The sequence below is a fragment of the Phaenicophaeus curvirostris genome, chromosome Z (genome assembly GCF_032191515.1).
Source record: "Phaenicophaeus curvirostris isolate KB17595 chromosome Z, BPBGC_Pcur_1.0, whole genome shotgun sequence".
Taxonomy (NCBI): domain Eukaryota; kingdom Metazoa; phylum Chordata; class Aves; order Cuculiformes; family Cuculidae; genus Phaenicophaeus; species Phaenicophaeus curvirostris.
This window is the reverse complement of record NC_091431.1, coordinates 42,012,480-42,031,935: the sequence shown is the minus strand read 5'-3', so window position 1 is coordinate 42,031,935 and position 19,456 is coordinate 42,012,480. Positions and strand designations below refer to the sequence as shown.

Genomic DNA, 19,456 nt, shown 5'->3' with positions numbered 1-19,456 from the left:
ACTTTCCATTTGTGCTGGTAGGAGACCAACAGGGTGGGAGCAGCAACCTTGTTACCTGTCTCTCCCTTGACCCTGCTGTGACTCTGCCCCATCTTTCATCACATCACCATCACCTGTTTGGTTTTTCTTCATCATTTGCATGAACGAGGAGTGGCCCGGTATTTCATAGAATCATAGAATCACTAGGTTGGAAAAGACTTCTTAGATCGCTGAGTCCAACCGTCCCTATCTGCCACTAAACCATGTCTTTCAGTACCTGTATACCTGTCTTTTAAATACCTCCAGGGATGGTGTCTCAACCACCACCCTGTTCCACTGCCAGATAATCCTTTTGATGAAGAATTTTTTCCCGATGTCTAATCTGAACCTCCCCTGGTGCAACTGGAATCATAGAATCATAGACTCACTAGGTCAGAAAAGCCCTCTTGGATCGAGTCCAACCATTCCTATCTGCCACTAAACCATGTCCCTGAATCATAGAAACACCAGCTTGGAAAAGACCCACCGGATCATCAAGTCCAACCATTCCTATCAAACACTAAACCATGCCCCTCAGCGCCTCGTCCACCCGTCCCTTAAACGCCTCTAGGGCAGCTGAATCAACCACCTCCCTGGGCAGCCTGTTCCAGTGCCCAATGACCCTTTCCATGAAAATATTTTTCCTAATGTCCAGCTTAAACCTCCCCTGGCGGAGCTTGAGGCCATTCCCTCTCATCCTGTCCCCTGTCACTTGGGAGAAGAGACCAGCACCCTCCTCTCTACAACCTCCTTTCAGGTAGTTGTAGAGAGCAATGAAGTCTCCCCTCAGCCTCCTCTTCTCCAGGCTAAACAACCCCAGCTCTCTCAGCCGCTCCTCGTAAGGCTTGTTCTCCAGCACCTCCCGAGCACCTTGTCTACCCATCATTTAAACACCTCCAGGGATGGTGACTCAACCACCACCCTGGCCAGCCTGTTCCAGTGCCCAATGACCCTTTCTGTGAAATTTTTTTTTCCTGATATGCAGTCTGAACCTCCCCTGGTGCAGCTTGATGCCATTGTCCCTTGTCCTGTAAGTCCATTGCTTGGGAGAAGAGGCCAGCACCCACGTCTCTCTAACCTCCCTTCAGGTAGTTACAGAAAGCACTGTTTACATCCCAGGACTTCACCGTAGTTGGTCCTTTCAATTTCCTGTTACGCTATTATCCTACGATTCCCCGTTATCTAGTCCAGGCTCTGAGCATCCCTAACAACAACCTCGCATCTCCCAGCTGCACACGCGCGCGCGCACACTCCCCTCCTCCACCCCCCCCCCGCGCGCGCTCTACGCATGCGCGGCGGCCCGCCCGCCCCGTGCCCCGCGGGCGCTGCCGGAGGCGGGGGAAGGCAGCTCCGCGCGCCCAAGCGGAGCCGGAAGTGCCCGCTGGGGGCGAAGCTGCGGGGGGCGGGGAGCGGGGGGCGGCGCTGCTCCTGGCCGTCCGCGCGCGCTTCGGTCCGGGCAGCGGCGGCGGCTACGGGGCGGACTCGCCTCTCGGGCCCCCTGCGCCTCGGGTGTTCGCTTGCGTTAAAAAAAACCAAAAAAAAACAAACGACCCCGGTCGACGTTAATGACAATCTAGTGGTTCTTTCAGCTGAAACAACTGCTGGTGAGTTTTCGCAGGCTCCAGCGCAGGTGCCTTTCTTAGGCCTGGCTTTGTGCGTCTGAAAGCAGCACGTTCTAAGGACGCGGTTAGGCTTGTTTTGAGTGGTTTCAACCGTGGAATGGCTTGCGCTGGAAGGGCCTTCGAGTCCTCACGTCCTGCTCAAATCCCTGTCCAGCCTGTCCGCGAACGCCCCCAGTTCTAGCCCGTTCCCGTGCCCCGCCGCCCTCGCTTGTATCGAATCACGATCGATGGCCTCGCTTGAGCGTTTTGAGGAGTTAACGAGGAGGCTGACACAGGCTTTTTGTAGATAACACCCATCAAGCTTAGTAACTACTCAAACACTTCCACTCTACTTCTGGGGCTCCTCTGAGCTGAGCCCGTACATGCCACTTGATATTTAAACTACATTTATTTGTATGCTAATAACCTGGCTATTGATACATCTTTTAACAGAGGAAGGTGGCATATTCAAAATCGTTAGCATTCCTTTTAAGTGTTGATTAGATTTTTTTTTCTCTAAGTAGCTTAAGAAAGTTTTGAAACTGAAAAATGTGTTGATGCAACCATACACTTGGATTATGTTTTGAGACAAGATTTTATTTCACTGCAGCAACTGGCTTTTTGAGTGGAGTCACTGAATTATGTTCCTGAAGTGAAAAAAACAGACTTATGAGAAAGTATTTTTGTTAATGTAACTATTTATTTTTATCCAAGCAATTGATCTTTGAGTACAGTCCTACAAATACTCTGTCAGACAGATTGTTCATCTCTCACATGCAGTGGAAGTCTTTACTTTGCAAGTTACTTATAACTTCAGTGAGCTTTAACCTGCCAAGCAGTTGCATGACAGACTCATCTGTGCTTCGAAAATGAGGTTTTTCAACTATTTTCTCAATTCGGATGGGAAGAAAACTGTGTTGCTTTCTCTAGGAGTGTGAATGACAGATACGTGGCTTGGTGAATTCTGAGGGTCGGATCTTAAGAATCACAAATTATACATCCAGATATTCTTTATGAAGAAGCTGAAGCAGAGTGTTAACCCTTGTTGTACTTCACTTCCAATTGATTTTGAAGACACTTAAGAATAATTGTGTTCAAACAAAAAGCAGTACAGTGACTCTGGGCACCAGTTGTTATGCTTTTCTGTAGAAAAAAAAAATCCTAGCGAGAATAAACCAATTACTTCTGCATGTTCTTTTAACAGAAAATGCATTTTTTTTCCTTTTCCATATTTTTAGTGCAGATTATTAACTCCTGGAATGAACTAGTAAAAATCACTTTATGCTTAATGTATTGCACCGACTACTTCTGTGTTCAGTCGGACTGTAGATTGTGATAAATGTGGCTGCAAGCCACAGGTACTAAAGGTGGAGTCCAGGCCAGTTTCTTGTTTTGGACTTTATAGGTATCCATCTGCTGTGCTGTAAAAAAAGCAATGTTCATGGCTTGTTAGTCTTAATGCAGCTTATTCTTCATGTTAATTTGCTTTAAATAATGGCAGGAACTCAATTACAAGTTAGCTATTCAACTTGAAATAAATCTTGGAGTTTTTTTCAGGGGCTGTGTTGTAAATGTTTTCTGTATTGATTTGTTTTTATCAGTAACACTAAAATAGTGAATTTCTTCTAAAGGTGAGCAGAATTACAGTTCTATCCAGTATTCATGTCGTGAATCCCTAAGTATTGCTGATACATCTAATACAACAAAACTCTGTTAAGGTAGAAAATTCCAGGTTTATGAAATGGCTAGAAGACTTGCTGTGTTAACGGCTGCTATTAGACAGCAAACCTTGGATATTGACTTACTTAAAAAAAATCTTAGTACATACGTTTATATCCCTTAGAATTATTTTGAAGAGAAATGGAGTTTGTAATCCTTTTAGGAGAATAGAGAGTGTAGCGGATCTACACAAACATAACATTTGGGATTGATATCTTTCTGAAAACCCTGGCAGTGGATATTCTACAAAATATGTTTTCTTTTTTGTCAGCAATATTCACGCTTACAGAAGCAGTTTGCTTTGCTGGCTAAAACTGATGTTGAATTACCGTTGGTAGTAGTTGTTTACATGATGTAGTAGTAACACTGGTAACCTTGAATGTTAACAAGAGATTCTGTTGTTGTGTTGCTAAGTAAACTAAAGCATGTCTCTGTTACAGGTTTTAATGTTTTTATGGTATAGAAGAGAGTAATCTTTGAAGCTTGTCAAGTAAAAGTATTTGTCATCGAAGGTGATGTTCATACTCCAGAAGTAATAGACTTAAAAAGCTCCATATTGGGTGTCATGAGTTTGTCATCTCCAGTCAGCTGTGCAGCCACACAAGCTAGATGGTGAGCTCCACTTCTGTTTTTTAAGTCTAGTAATATGGTTCTTATGGTTCATTTTCTAGATCCCTAAAGTTATGTCGAAGGTGTGCATACTGGCTATCTGATTTGCAAGAATTCTCACACAGCTGTGGGAGATGTAACTTAGAGCTAGAGGGAGTTTCTGTCTGCAGTTAGGAATGCTGACCTGGTCTATAGGAAAATGGTTTTCTGTATTGGCTGAGATGGTGGAGGTTGGCTTTAAGTTTTGTATATGGCGCTTACTTTTTATAAACGGATACATGTTTGTTCTTTGGTGCAATTAAAGTAAGCTTTAGGTCATCCTCTTTGTCTTAGGCTGTGAGAGCTATTTGTCACTATTTAGTCTGATTATACAAAACTGCCAATTACATATAGGAACAGCAGAATTCCATACATGCTATGAAACTTCCCAGGGATTTTCTGTGTTTTGTCTTTAAATGAAGCTTCCGTGACCTTTATACTTGTAGTGCGTCTACTTGTAACATGAATATTTAAGGAAAAATCTCCTACAATAGGTGGTAGGAAGCTTTTGTTAAGTACTGCATGTTTAGAGGATGCTGTCGTGGTTAAAGAAAATATCATAGATAGAAAAGTTCTTAAAGCCAATGTCTATTTTAATTGAAAATGTTTAAGTAGACAAATAAAATAATGAAGTTATTCCCTTGGTTTTTTTCTGGTTTTTGTTTTTTTTTGTTCTTGTTTTGTCAGTTCTGTTCTAAGGACAAAAATAGGGCTTTCTGGTTTTTTTTTTAATTTTTCAGTAACGACATAGTGAGTTTAGAAGCTGTGCATAAAACGCTATTTAAAAAAGATGTGTAATGCTTTTTTTTTCCAAGTAGCTACTTTTGTTGTTTGGTGTGTTAATGCACTTATGCACATTTTTTTGTTCCTGTGAAGTTCCTAATGTACTATTGCTTGTTATGTTTTATAACTCCTTTGGGTGTTTTGGTTTTTTCCACTGGTCCAGTTAAGAAAAACTCTTAGTCACATAATTAAATTTTCCACTCAATAAGTTTTATTGTGTAGACATCTCCATCGTGCTTTTTTTTTTCCTGGAAAATTAACAGAAGAGTTAGAAGAGACAGTTTTCTTGAGAGTTGATTGCCATACAAACCAATGTAATGAACTTAAAGGTATGAAGGTATTTTTTAATTTACTTTACATGAAGTACTCATTCCCTTGCTTGCATTCAGTGTGTTCTGCATGCAGTTAGTATTAAATACTGCCAGGTTTAAAGAAACAAACCAACCTGCCAGTGGCGTGCAAACTAACAAAATAGTTACACTTTCCATAACCCTTGTTTCTTTGATCTAGTCCTTTGCAGTTTTCAAGTCGGATTATATTTTTCTCCCTAAATTGTGCTTTGTGAACTGTGGTACTATCTGGCCTTCAGTTGTTTTCAGTTGAGGTGGATAATTTTAGCCTCACTTCTAATTAAGATGACTTGACTTTCTCTCATCTCTGTCTTCCACAGCCACAGAAAAATAAAGGTTTCTCATACCTATTATATGATGTCCACAAACAAGCTTGTATGGAGTTTACAGATGCTCTAACTGTTAAGGTCATTTATATATCCTGCTTGACTTGCCACCATAGCTTCTTATTGCAGGACTTTTGATTTGCATAAGATAATGATATGTGATTTTCTTTACCTTGTTGCTGATCATCTGACCTTTAGTCATCTTGCTTTCTTTGGATATGGCTCCCATAGTAAAAACTGAAAGGTAATACCCGGTATGTCTGTGGTTTTCTTTCAGTAACTGCAGGTTTTAATGTTCCCTGTCTTGGACATTTAGTAAATATATAAAATGTGTTCCACCCTTTGTAGCTAAAAAAGTGAAATTTCATCCTTTGTTATTAGAAAGATCTTTAAAGGCAACACTTAATCTAAATTACATTTCCCCTCATTGTTGAGGGATTTTGCTTGTTAACTTATGTGAGGAAACATATGATCAGGTAGAGTTCTCAGTCATGGAAAATGTTAATGGTGCCTGTACGCAAACCTAGGGATAAAGTGGTCATTTTTTTATTTAGTAAAAGCAAATAATTAAATCCAGGTGGACTCTCATTTCTGTAATTAAGACTTCATGTAGACAATGGTAAGATATTTTAACATTTTCAGTTCTGTTTGAAATGATGTTATGATGCCAGCTTTGTGGTTAATTTAATCATATTTCCCTTTAAAATATATTTCATATTTAGTGTTTCTGACAACTTATGGTTCTGTGTGGAGCACCTAGTTGTTGCAGCCAGTCTTACATAAATAAAATAATATGAAAACTGATTTTTAACTTCTGAAATAATTTAAGAGTTGTTCAGTTTGAAGTTACAGTAATTCACATAAGATTATGTCACTAGTTTATTTTAGCTAAACATGTATTTTTATTTTATTTTTTCGTTCTGTGTATAAAAGCTTCTTTTGATTACTTTAATGTTGTTTGTGGTGCTCCATGGCTGATCCTGCTAACTGCCTAGTAGATTTCACTGAAATGGTCTAAATGAAGATACGGGGTAGTTTAGAGGACCAGACTTTTCATTTGTATTGGGCTTGTGATCAATTACTTGTATGTAGTTTAGATGTGTACATTTTTGAAGAAAAAAATATGGAGAAGTGATTTTTGTGCATATGTGCATTTGTTTAATGGCAGATGTGGTTCTGACATGGTAATCCACCTTAAAAAACAAGCCTTATTGCTCAATCAAAGACAATGAAAAATCTTGGTAGTAATTTTAATGCAAGAGATTGGAATGATGATTTTAAGCATACAGAAAGTTTATAGAGTCAATAATAAAGATAATGAAAAATATACCCCCCCCAACGTGTTATGTTTAAGTCAGGTTTAGGAAATGTGAAGTGCATACCTATTTTAATTTTAATTTCCTGCTCCCACATTTCATATCTTGCACAAGAAGCAATTCTATATAACCCGTTTTTTCAAAGAGAGTGTGATGACGACTGCATGGCATAATTTTATGTAAGTGAATGTTTAGAACTCTGTGTTCACAATCTGATAATTAAAAAAAGGAGCATTAAAGCTTAAAGGGAATACTAATGTGTTTTGGAAACGTATTTTGCAGCTCACATAATGCTGAGTGTGAATCACAGTTACTACAGAACAGCAGTGAATCAGAATTGTACACTGCTGAAGATCTGAGGAAGCAACTCTGTCAAGCTAGAAAAGAAAAATTAGAGTTAACCATTAAACACAATGAAGAGGTATGGACTTTTTTTGTTTGCTTTATTTTACTCTTAGAATAAATGCAGTCTTGTTTCATTAAAATGATACTCTGGCATAGTGTATCAAAAGCCCAGTGAAGGGCTGAAAATGAACAAGGAAGATGACTTTGTACAGACCTTTCATACCTGTTCATAGGAACTCTTGACACTTCTTCTGGCGTTGGTAATGGTTAAAGTTGCACGAGGCAGAGTGCAGGAAAAGGAGTCATTGCTGCTACCACCAGTTTGTTAGATATAATTGCCTGGTGACACAAATAAATAAAACTCACAGCTTGAGTCTAGCCTCATGAAAAGATCTTATTTCTGCAGCAATTGTTTGAAACCTCGTACAGTATTTTTCTGTGTACGTGCGCTAAATCCAGCTAGGATATTCTTCAGTGGTCTTACAATGCCTCAGCTTGGGCGAACTTGCAGTTTTCAGTGACTGACAGTGTAATGCACAGATGTGATATACAAGTATGAATTTACTGATGAACGTATGAGAACTTCATTCACAGGGAAATAATTTGCCACGTTATAAGGGTTTTCCCTGATGCTGTTATAACAAACTAGTATTGAGACGAAGTAGTAATAAGAAAATACTTAATTAATCTTTTCTTTAGCTTGAATATCAGCTATCACAGTGGTATACGTAAGTCAAGAGGGGCAGTGAGTACAGCACTAGTTGTAATTGGCTTCAGATTTGTTGCTAATAGGAACAGTTGCTGGGCTTGCTAATGAGTGCCAGTCTGACAGCTGGTGTCCTGGTTTACACTGTGCTGGTGCAGAAATATTGCTATTGCTATGGATAAAAATTCTGCTCTTAGTGATTTGCTAGGGGCAGTGCTCATTCATCTGTTTTGGCTAAGTCCAGCCAATAAACCAAGTTTGCTGTCCAGTAACCATTTATTATCGGGGTGTGTACCCAAACAAAGACTCCTGCTTTTCCCACAAGGACTTGTTCTTGTGGTGCAGCTAATTTATTATTTTCCCATTACTCCATCAACTGTTGGCTGGTTTTATAAAATGGATCCCTGGAATTGTCTGAATTTAAAAAAAGCAAACTGCTTCTGAAATTGAGAATTTGAAAGCTGAGTGTGCACAGGGATCTGCACCATTTTACTGTTGTAGTCAAATTCAGGTTGCATTTTAGGTAAATAAACCACTTGAGATATTGTTTGTTTGCTTTTTTTCCCTGATCCATTTACTGTATAATTACAGATAATGCAAATGCTCAAGTTACCTACACAAGATATTTATTATGAAGTGAAGGGGCTTCTTTATAGACGTTCTGAAGAAACGCGTATTTTACTTTCCACCTTTTTGTGTGAAGTGGCTTGGACCTGATTTTCTGGACTCAGTGTTTGGCAACAGTGACAAAGCTGTGTTTCTTAATCTGAATAATATCACTTTTTGAAGCATTTTTCCATTCTTAGTTTGTCATTTGTTAGATTTAATAGCATTCTGTTTGACTACTGAACGTTATTGGACTGAATTTTATGTTAATACATACACTTGTGAGTTATTAAATGTCTGATAGTCTAACATCCCAACATGACTGTTCTAAGTGTTAAAAGTCAACAGAAAATAGGCAGTGGAGTATAATATCTCTGTTGCTGCAGTTTTTCCTTTGAGGTGCAAGGAAGGTGACAGTATTATTACGTTAATTTTCTTAAGATACTGTTTTTTGGGAAAAAAGAGGGATATATTTAAGGTACATGAAATTCTTCTAGCGGTAGGATAATTTTGCATAAAAAAAAACCCCAGTAAAAATACTTAAAATCCGCATAAATATGCATTTGCAAGACTTTCAGATTCAATTGGAATAAAAAGTCAGCTGTGAATGCAATTCAGGATATCTTAAAAAAATATTCTGTATGTGTATTTCTGTAATGCGTTGTCTTTTTTCAAAGGGGCATTGTTGCTAGTTTTCTGAAACAAATTAATTTTCTAGCTGTCCAGCTGTGAATGCCAGATAGTCAAATTACGGTTGGAAGTTGAGAAAGGAGAAGCTATTCGACAAAATCTGGAGTATGAATTGGTAGTTGCCAGAAAAGATGCTCGGCTGAAAATATGTGCTGCAGAAGAGCAGTTAAGTGAAGCAAAAACCAAACTTGTGGAACTGCAGGGTAAGTTTCGAGAAAGCAAATACAGAACAAAGTCTAAGTCATTTTCAAGGCAGGAAGTCAAATGAGAAACAATGACTTAATTAGATTTTCTACTTATTGCTGTTTTTCTTGGATCTCTTTTATCTTTCCCATCTCTTACCCGTCTGCTTTTGTAAACTCAAACAAGAGTTTACTACACTCTTGTTGTCTCGTGTGTGAATTAAAACTAACCTGCTAAGCCTATCAGCATATTTTCCTCTTGCCCCTTACCTTCTGTTCTCTCCTTCATTACTGTCCTTGTACAGAGTTGTAGTCATGGTGCCTGTCTCCGTGTCCTGATTATCACTATATCTAGCAGTTCTTTCTTTTCCATTTCAGAGGAAGAAGAGAAAAAAATCAATTCATGTTAATTTATTTGCACTGTTTTCAACATGTTTTTTTGAGAAGTTCTCATAAAATTGCTTTGTTCGTTCTTCATTTCAAAGGTTTCAAGCCTTTTAATTGCTCATGTCTTATTTCTTTTAGTCATCCTTTTTTAGGTAATGGAACATGTATGTTGTAATAGTATGTGGAAGCTTTTTGCCTAGATGCTTTTTTCCTACTAGTTATATACTCCAAAAACTCAGATTTCATTGATCCTTCTCAACAGGGAGAGAGATTTCTCGTTCCTACTTGTAAGTGAGGTACCTTTTTAATTACCTGAATTAAGTATAATACCTTTTTAATCTGGTACAGGACATACATTTGGGAGCTTGCTGAACCTTTGGTGTTCCGTGAAGAGTTTAGAGCACTCCTTACAGAGATTTTATCTTTCCAGGAATGGAAAGAGACAGGGAAACTGGCAAATACTGAAAGTAGCAGGTGTCACACACACACTTCTCACTTACAGAAAGGCTGTGTTTCTGTGCATGCATGGTCATTTTAGTGCTAGTTTGCTTGCCTCTTTAGAAGTAAGTAGTGTTGTGTGTTTTAAAGTACTTTAAATCTCATTTTCTGATTTACTTTGTGATATAGAAAACTCATTGGCTGCTGTTATCAGTCGCAGCTGGCAGCTGTTGCTGGTGGGTGTGGATCTGCAGGTCAACCTGTGCAGGAGGAAAGGGGTCTAGGTCTGCCTGGGGTTGGTCCTGGCCAGCTCTGTGACAGGCAAACTCATCCACCACCATGTGCCAAATGAATGTGTGGTGCTTCTGCCAAAACGTGTTTCCGAAAGGGTTGATAAATGCGAAGAGGAAGGGAAAAAGATGAGAAAAAATATGAATCAGCAGGAGAGACAGGAGCAGAGCAGCAACCTGGGCAGGGGCTGGGGTCAAAATAGTGACCACTCATGCAGGCACCAAGATGAAGACCTCAAAAAGGGACTGTGGCTGATAGAGGAACCACAGCACAGTGATCCCAGTCTGCTGTGCTGCTTGTCACCTACTTGAAGGGACTGGGCTAACATGCGATGAGGGGACTGGAGAGCAAAAAGAGGGTAGAAGAGGTTTTGTGTTTTTTTTTTCTGAAAAACTGTTGTTCTTTTTTTTTTTTTTCCCTGTGACATGTGCCAAAGAAGTCAAAGCATCGAGGTGTTGCTTCTCAATTCTTTCACTGTTTGTAACTTGCCTTTTGTTTTCTCTGGTGACTTGGAACCTTCCTCACATCATTTGATGCCTTGATGTGACCCTAACATAGTTCCTTGGACAGAAGGCCTCGTTTGTGGCTTTTCTTCTTCAGTATTTCTCCCCCTTCCCCCCCACCCCAAATTGTTTTGCCCTCAGTGAGGTTTGACTTTCTGCTGTCTTGACAGTCCATTCCTATCATTGTGCCCACTGATTCTCTATATCCTCTTAATATGCTTCTTCTGTTTGTTTTATCCTTCCCCAACTTGGAAGAAACTTCAGAAAACTGAGATAAAATTGAAATAAAAATGTTAGAAAGTGGTGATCCTTTAAATGCCAATGTAGTTAGTTGTGTTTGGCAAAATGAAAAGTTGATTCAAAGTACTTTCATCAAAGCCAGGTTGTAAAATAAAGCAAATTTCCTAAACAGACTGCATAAATAAATAGGCATAGGTAATGAAGGTTTCTGTGGCATTTTAAGGTTTTGCAGAAGAGTATATACACTGTTTCCTTATCTCAGGAGGTTTGCTGGTCTGAAGATTTCAGCCTCTTGAGCAGCAATAAACTTCCTTGGAAAAGCTAAGCCTTTGCTTGCTAACCTAATGTACCTTATCTTTTCCTGTAGTCCCTTTCATGGGCCAGGTGCCTATCTTTACCGTCACTTAAACTGAGCTCAGAGTTAATTGATGTAGAGTAATATCTACATCAAATAGACTTTTGGAAATAGGCTGGCCAAATGTTTTAAAAATCTGAAATTATATCCTCCATCCCATAGAAACCTGAACTTGAAAGAGTGATCTCTATTTTTTATTCTTTTCCAAGAGGAGAAGAGTTTTAATTCATGAAAGTCTAAAGCATTCCTATCTCCTTGTGTAAAAGATGCTGTTGGAACAACTTGATTCTTTGTGGTGAAGGTGATGCTTTCTGGTGCTGGAAGTGTTAAGTGATCCAATGTTCCATAGGATGTCGTAATATGCAGAAGATCATTATACTTTTTTTTAATGAACATGCCTTGCAGTGCTACTGGTTTTTCTCTTTTTCTCTTAACTAAGTGTTGAATGAAGAACTTCTGCAGAAAGTGGCAGAGACTGAGAAGACGCACCATATTGCTCAGCAGAAGTGGAAAGAGCAACAGCAAAGACTTGCAAGCGAGAAGGATGAAATCCGTAGAACTTACAACAGTGAATATGAATTGTTCCTTAAGGAAAGAACCAAGCTAGAAAATGTTTTGCAGGTATGATGTGCTCATAGTTGGAAAGTTGCATGAGATGATGGCTGGAACTTTTTTGGTGTGAAGTGTGTGGTGGGTTGGAGTTTTTCCGGTTTAGGGAAAAAAAATCTCCTGAATAACTAAGTACTGCAGAATATTTATGAAGAATATAGCTTTATAGCATTACAGTTATAGTGTCACAGTCTTGCTTTGATGGAATGTGTTGTGACTGATTTTCTTGGCAAACACCTTAACTGTGTTACCAGTGCATAGTTGCAGTTATGGCGCATGTGCACAGCTGTGCAAAGCTGAGTAAAATCGGGGACACCCAACACCTAGATTCTGATTCCATTTCCCCGTTAGCTGCCCCAGTCGGACATCTAATAGCTTGTGAACATTAAAATAATTTGTATAGTACAGAACCTACACAGTCTCAGTGATGATGGGTTTTCAGGTGTGCATTGTACATTATTTACTCCGTGTCACATGCAGAAACCAACCATTTTTGGAAACGTGACAGCTTGGTTAGAAAAAGGTAATTTAATACTAAGGGATGGAATTATCTGTTTTACACCGTGAAGTTCATTCTTCAGATAATTGCTTTAATTGTGTTTAATGAAAAAAGTAGTTCTGAGTTGCACTGGTATGCATAAATCCCTTAGATATTAAATATCTAAAAAATAATGAGAATATGAACTTTTAAATACTTTTTTTTGTACAGCCAAGCTGTTTAAAAATGACTTAAGTTTCAAAGAAATATAGTACTATTATGGCGTGGGCATGCTGAGTTAACATACTCAAATTTTACTGTTCTACAGGGACACAAAAAATTATACAACTGTAATTTAATAATTTTTTAAATAGACTATTGAATTACCTTGTATTTCAGCAATGTAATAATAGCTTCTGAGAAAGGCCAAGAATGTATTCAGCTGTAGTTAAAAGCTTATGCTTTTAAAAAAGTGTAGTGCAGAGGCTTTGTTAAAGCTGATAGCCATTTGCTCTTGCATGATGTATGCAGGGAACACATTACTACTTAGATATTCACTCTCTTTTATTCAGTCAAACATTTTCTTTTTTAAATTCCTATTTTCTTCTTTTATACCTCCCTTTACAACGTGGCAGATTTGTCTCAGTTGGTCTGGGCATTGGTTAAGTAGTAGAAAACGAGTCCTGCTTTTTTTCCCACCCAGTCAGCTCCAAGCCTGAAACAGTGCCAAACAGTCTTCATAAATGGTATAGAACAACCCTTACCTAGCAACTTGATAGCCTGGTTCTGACAGCAAACCTACCTGTTGTACTATGTTATGATGCTGTTAGTCAGCTTCTGTATGGCACCTGCAGGAGCAACTCTTAAAAAAATAAGGCAGAGAGGATTCGTTAATTACACGTATTCTAAAAGTTCTGTGTACTGACTCCTCAGCTGTTTGTTTAAAGGCAAGATTTGGATAGAGAGGTGTAATAATGAGACCTAAAGTAGAAATCAGATAGTGTGTGAGTATGTGGTGTTTCTGTGCATGAGATGCAGAAGTTGTGCTCTGTTGTTACCGTAATGACGAAGAGGCCTGATAGTGGAGAAGGATCTGACTGTACTGAATTTTCTCTAAATGAAGCAGAAAAAGGAAGTTCCCTCCTCTTCCCTCTCCCCATTAATTTTGTTGGTATGTTGAACAGTGCTTTGAAGGAACAATTAGGAGAACCATGAAGGAATAGTTTGAAAAAGAAAAAAGAGAAGAGAAAGCCAAGGGAAGAGAAAGTTTGTGACAAAAACATGAGTTGATTGACAGATGACACCCCAGTGTCCTTCTCAAACCAACAGAAGCTTGATTCAGTTTCCATTCAAAGTTGATGTTTCAAAAAGTAAGGTTAGGTATAGGCTATGAACAAATACAGTTTTCTTTTTTAAGTTGTCAGGTAAACAGACTAGCAGTGGAGCTTTGGCTCCGAGTTATGGCTAACAGAAGGCTGAGTTAGGTTGAGGAGAATTTGGAATAGACTTGTCTTCTGCTCTGTACGGTGTTTTATAGGAGCCGCAATCAGTTAGTTTAATATTATATACAAAGAATAACATTGGAGAGGTATAATCTCTCAAGTCTCAAATCAGAAGGATTAGTGGATTTCTTGGGGCATTTTGTTCTCTGTGAATGGATGTATAGTCAGAAGTAAAGGTGATCTGCAGAGGCAGATGTTTGGTTGGTAAATATGTTAAAGCTAGAAGATTGTTCATGTCTAAGGTAAATGTGATTCACTATTCGGTGTAAACTCCTGCCCTGCTTACAATAGTAAAATCATTGTTTTCCTATTTTGCTTTTGTAGCTCTTGCCCTGCCTATAGCCCTAGTTACAAGTTCTATGTATAGTTATAAAATTGCAGCGAATAAAAATTAGATAAATATATTTTAAGTATGAACTTGACTGACTTGGCTGTTGCTTGAAAACTTAATTTGATTTAAACTCAGAAGATAAATATCAGAAGGATCTAGGTTTATAAATGATGACTTCAAATGTATTCCAGTCTTTTGTGTAATGTATTTACAGGCCTGTTTTAAATACTTCTGTAGTTATTCTGAGTTATGAAATAGAAGCTGAAATAAACTGGATTTAATTTTAGTCAAAATATACATAGAAATGAGATTCTGTGCACATATGCAAATCCTGTTTGTAAAAGCTGCGGTTGATGAACTGTAATTCTGAACTTGGCTATGAAGATGCTGAGGTAGGCATAGACATGAAGTCAGCATGTTGAATTGAAATGTGTTTCTAAGATATGGGGGGAAATTAACCCTACTTTCAAGCACGTTTGTAGTGTGCTCTATTGGGTGTGCTTACCATGCCACCTGATTCATAATAAATAGTGTTGGAGTTAATAGTAAGTGCAATAGCATCACCTTGTGGTTAGTCGTAATATAATATTCTGAAACAGAAACAGTTTTCCTCAGACTACTTGTGAAATCATGTTGTTTATTCACACTTAAAAAAAATAAATCGACCATTTCTTTTATAAGCAGATATATTTAGTAAGTGTGTATATGACATGCAGGTGTATGTGTATACATGAAACTATGTTTCTCTTTGAACCTTCTAAGTGCAAGTGCCTGATGGGATAGCCTTGCACAGTTTCATACAGAGTCTAAAAAGTTTGGAGGCTTCCTTAAGATTTTGAAATCCTACAATGCGTGTTGACTTCTATAGCGAGCTTGATGTATTCATGTCAGTTTTAGTCTGATTAATGTTGTTTACATATGCAGCGTAAATTGTTTTTAAGTGTTGATGAAATATTTTGCAGCAAACCATGTATTATGTATTTCATGCAGGCTTTTTGCAGCTTTCTTTTGTTAACGTGTGGAAGACAGATCTGAAAAGATAAATATCTACGTATTTCCAGTGTGGAGAGAGTGGGAGTAATTGTATGTTTCTATAAAAATGGTTAAAATTTGTTTTAGTATGCTGACAGGAAGAAACCTGTGCATTGGTTTGATATAACAGGCAAAGGTACAGGATTAACTTAAATTTAGTCCATATCCAGGAGTACTATTTTTGCAGTATTGTAATATATTGGGCTTCCCATATTTTTCTTCACAGGTGTTTCACATCCACGCTCCTTGTAATTTTTTCAGAGGATGCCCCAAAGTCATGCTATAGTGCCTGCTCATTAAAGAGAGAAAATAAACTCAATTTTTTTTCAGTTACTAATTGGAGACACTTAGCTAGCACTTCAGAAGAGTTGCGATTTCCTTATTGCTGTGTTTGCATGGCCAAAACTTTCTACCTTCAGTCTGGAGGAACTTCTAAAAACTGTTTCCAAACTTCTTGAAAGACTCATATTTCTTTGATCTTCATGTATAAACATGGTTCTGTCAGACTTAAATCTTCTGAAGAATCATTCTGCATGAATAATTCATTTTCTCCTCCTCTTCCTCTCTGGTCTGCAGATGCCTTATGATTAGTAATTTCTAGGAACAAAATTATGTGATGTAAAGGTAATTGCAGAATTTGCAGACCAACGGGTTTATTTTCACAAAATATCTCTTGCCATGATATTGAATAGGAGTAAATGAACAGGAGGGCTTAATGTAATCTTCCTGTGTTTTGCACAGAAAGTCATTTTAACAAATTGGGTCTCAAAAGGTCCTTCAACTAAATCACTGGATTTATCGCTTGTTTCTGATGCTAGTTACAGAAAAGCTTGTTCCTGTCCACAAGACAGAAGCTATTCTTTTTGAGACTTTTGGGATCTCCAGCTTAAGTATGTGCTGGACTACTGGGTGTTCATTATTTGACTCCTTTCTGCCAAGTCTGCTGTGGTGTGAATGTGGATTTTATAACAGTGACTCCACAGAGCTGCTGAGTCCAGTAGTGTTAGTAATTATCCCAGACTGTAGCTTGGTTCAACTTCTGAATGCAGAAATTGAAGCGGGGAAGAGCTTGGTTGTCTTATTCTACTGAGAACTTAATGTTCATGTACATAATTTTTTCAAGTAATTTGGTTTCTAGTCAGAAGAAAGTCTTTCTCAGCATAACAGAAACGAAGATTATTTAGTCTATTCTGTACTCTTTCTAAAAATGTCTGATTTAATTTCTAGTTCTAACAATTAAAACCAAAACAAAATAGAACTTTTGTCCCTATGTATCATTTCATCAAACGCACTTAGCTGTTTCCATCTCCATCATTGCCATTGAGCTGGGAAAGAAAAGAGATCACAAAAACAGTCTTGTACTCTTTAGAGTAAGATTTCCTGTGAGGAATCGGGTCTGATTTCAGTATTGCCGCAGAAAACCATATTCATAGTGATTTTTGAATGAACAGATATTACCTAGTGGGCAACAAAGAGCATGTCTGCCGTTGGGTAAACCATAGGATCATTGAATGGTTTGAGTTGGAAGGGGCCTTAAAGATCATCCTGTTCCAACCCTCATGCCATGGGCAGGAACACCTCCCACTAGATAAGACTGCTCAAGGTCTCATCCAACCTGGCCTTGAACACCTCCAAGGATGGGGCATCATCAGCTTGCCTGGGCAACCTGTGCCAGTGCCTCAACACCCTCATCATAAAGAATTTTCTCCTTATGTCTACTCTAAATCTTCCCCGCCTCCAATTTATCACCGTTTCCCCAAGTCCTATCACTACAAGTCCCTCTCCAGCTTTCTTGTAGGCCCCTTTCAGACACTAGAAGGTTGCTGTAAGATCTCCTCCAAGCCTTCTCTTCTCCAGGCTGAACAACCCCAGCTCTCTCAGCCTGTCCTCATATGGGAGGTGCTCCAGCCTTGTGATCCTCTCCATGACCCTCCGGGGGACCTGTTCCAACAGTTCCATATCCTTCTTATGTTGAGGATTCCAGAACTGGACACAGTACTCCAGATGAGGTCTCACAGGAGTGGAATAGAGGGGCAGAATCAGCTCCCTCAACCTGTTGGCCACACTTCTTTTGATACAGCTGAGGTCATGGTTGCCCTTCTGGGCTGCGAGTGCACACTGCTGATTAATGTCGAGCTTCTCATCAATGACAACCCCGAAGTCCTTCTCCTCAGGACTGCTCTCAGTCATACCATCCCTCATGCTGTATTGAAACTGTGGATTGCTCCAGCCCAGGTGTAGGACCTTGTACTTTGACCTTGTTGAATGTCATGAGGTTCACACAGGCCACTTCTCCAGCCTGTCCAGGTCCCTTTGGATGACATCCTATCCTTCTGGTGTGACAACTGCACCACTCAGCTTGGTGTCATCTGCAAACTTGGTGAGGGTGCACTTGATCTTGCTGTCATTGATGAAGATATTAAACAGCATTGGTCCCAGTACAGACCCCTGAGGGACACCGCTTGTCATGGATCTTCATCTGGGCTTTGAGCCATTGACCACTACTTTCTGAGTATGACCAACCAACCAACCAATTTCTAACCCACTAAACAGTCCACCCATCAATTCCATAGCCCTCCAATTTAGAGAAAAGGATGTTGTGGGGGACTGTGTCAAAGGCTTTGCAAATATCCAGACAGATCACATCTGTTGGTTTTCTCAAGTCCACTGCTGTGGTTACCGCATCACAGAAAGCCACTAGGTTGGTCATACAGGACCATGGCGAAGCCATGCTGGTTGTCCTGAGTCAACTCCCTGTCCTGCACATGTCTTCCATAGCTAGAGCCTTGTATCTGTTGTGCAGAGGCACCTGGTAAGGTGTGGGCAAGGAGGAAGTTTGTTTTGTGCCCCATTGGTGGACTTGCTTCTGCTCACTACATCCCTTTAAGTCCCTGCCTACCTCCCGTTGACGGGAGGATACCAGAACTCTTCCATCAGGGGCTTTCCTGGTGTCTGCTTCAGTGTCAGGGAGCTCAGTATGTGGTTCCTCCAGTCTATCTCTTGCTCAGACTCCCTGCTGCTCCTTAGCCTCTCTACTTCCTCTCACAGCTCTGCCACCAGGCTGAGGAGATCTTGTAACATCTTACACTGCTTGCCCCTGCTGTCCTCTGTTTACAGTGCGAGCTGGTGGCCCTCCCTGCAGCCTGAGACCTGGATGGCTGTGTGTTTTTCTGGGGGCTCACTCTGGGCTGATGTGTCCCTTCTGGCAGGTGCAGAGGATGCAGCCTCCTGCTGGGTGGACACCATGGCTGGGCTCCCTCTCACCGTCTGAACTTGCCTACTGAGAATGGAGACTGTGTCCTCCCTGCATGAACTGCTCTCACTAACTGCTAAGACCCTATTTGCATGCTCCTGTTTGCAGTACTCCGGGCACAGCGCTCCTTGGGTGCTGTTTAAATCTCGTGGCTGCTTCCAGGACCGCACCCTTGGGTCAGCCACCACATGGCAGCTGCTGTGACCAAGAGCCAGGAGCTGCCTGCCTCTTGCTCCCTGCTGGGGATGTTCTTCACTCCACAGAGCATGTTTTCTGCCTGGGTCTAGTGCCTGGCTGCAGCACTTACCGTGTCTGCTGCCCTGTCCCGCTGATTGAGTTGGTTCCATTGATGTGCTAACATGTTAGGTTTTGATACTGTATTCTAATGTGGTCTCCATTGAACTCTTTGCTGTGATGCTGTGTCTTAGTAAAAGTATCTCTTAATGCTTCATTTTTTTTAGGAGCAGAATAATGCACTGCAAAATATGCACAAGAAAATGAAAGATATGCAGGTGGAACACAATGGCTGTGCTGAGCTGCTGAGGCACCAGGCCAGTGAACTTGAAAACAGCTCTAAACGGGAGGAGCGACTCAAAAAAGAACTTGAAGTAAGCATTTTTGACTATTGCTGTTAGCACTAGTACTTTGAGCAATTTTATTTTTGAGGCATGGAACCTCCCAGTTAGGCTGAATTCCATCTACTGGATTACAAAATGTTGAACATCTGTTTCGCTGAACAGGTGAGTG

General features: G+C 39.8%; 1 protein-coding gene across 2 annotated transcripts in view; it reads left to right on the top strand.

Annotated features, from left to right (window-relative positions):
- The first annotated feature begins 1,582 nt into the window (after window positions 1-1,582).
- Window positions 1,583-19,456, top strand: part of CCDC171 (coiled-coil domain containing 171) — a 148,404-nt gene continuing 130,530 nt past the window's right edge. The window contains exons 1-6 of one of the 2 annotated variants that reach the window (XM_069879831.1): window positions 1,583-1,624; window positions 3,789-3,950; window positions 7,044-7,182; window positions 9,137-9,311; window positions 11,944-12,125; window positions 19,171-19,317. In XM_069879831.1, the coding sequence (XP_069735932.1) occupies window positions 3,904-3,950; window positions 7,044-7,182; window positions 9,137-9,311; window positions 11,944-12,125; window positions 19,171-19,317 (690 nt within the window). In that variant the 5' untranslated portion in view covers window positions 1,583-1,624; window positions 3,789-3,903. Of the gene's footprint in view, window positions 1,625-3,788; window positions 3,951-7,043; window positions 7,183-9,136; window positions 9,312-11,943; window positions 12,126-19,170; window positions 19,318-19,456 lie in introns of those variants that run through there. The other variant, XM_069879832.1, reaches the window with a different exon arrangement.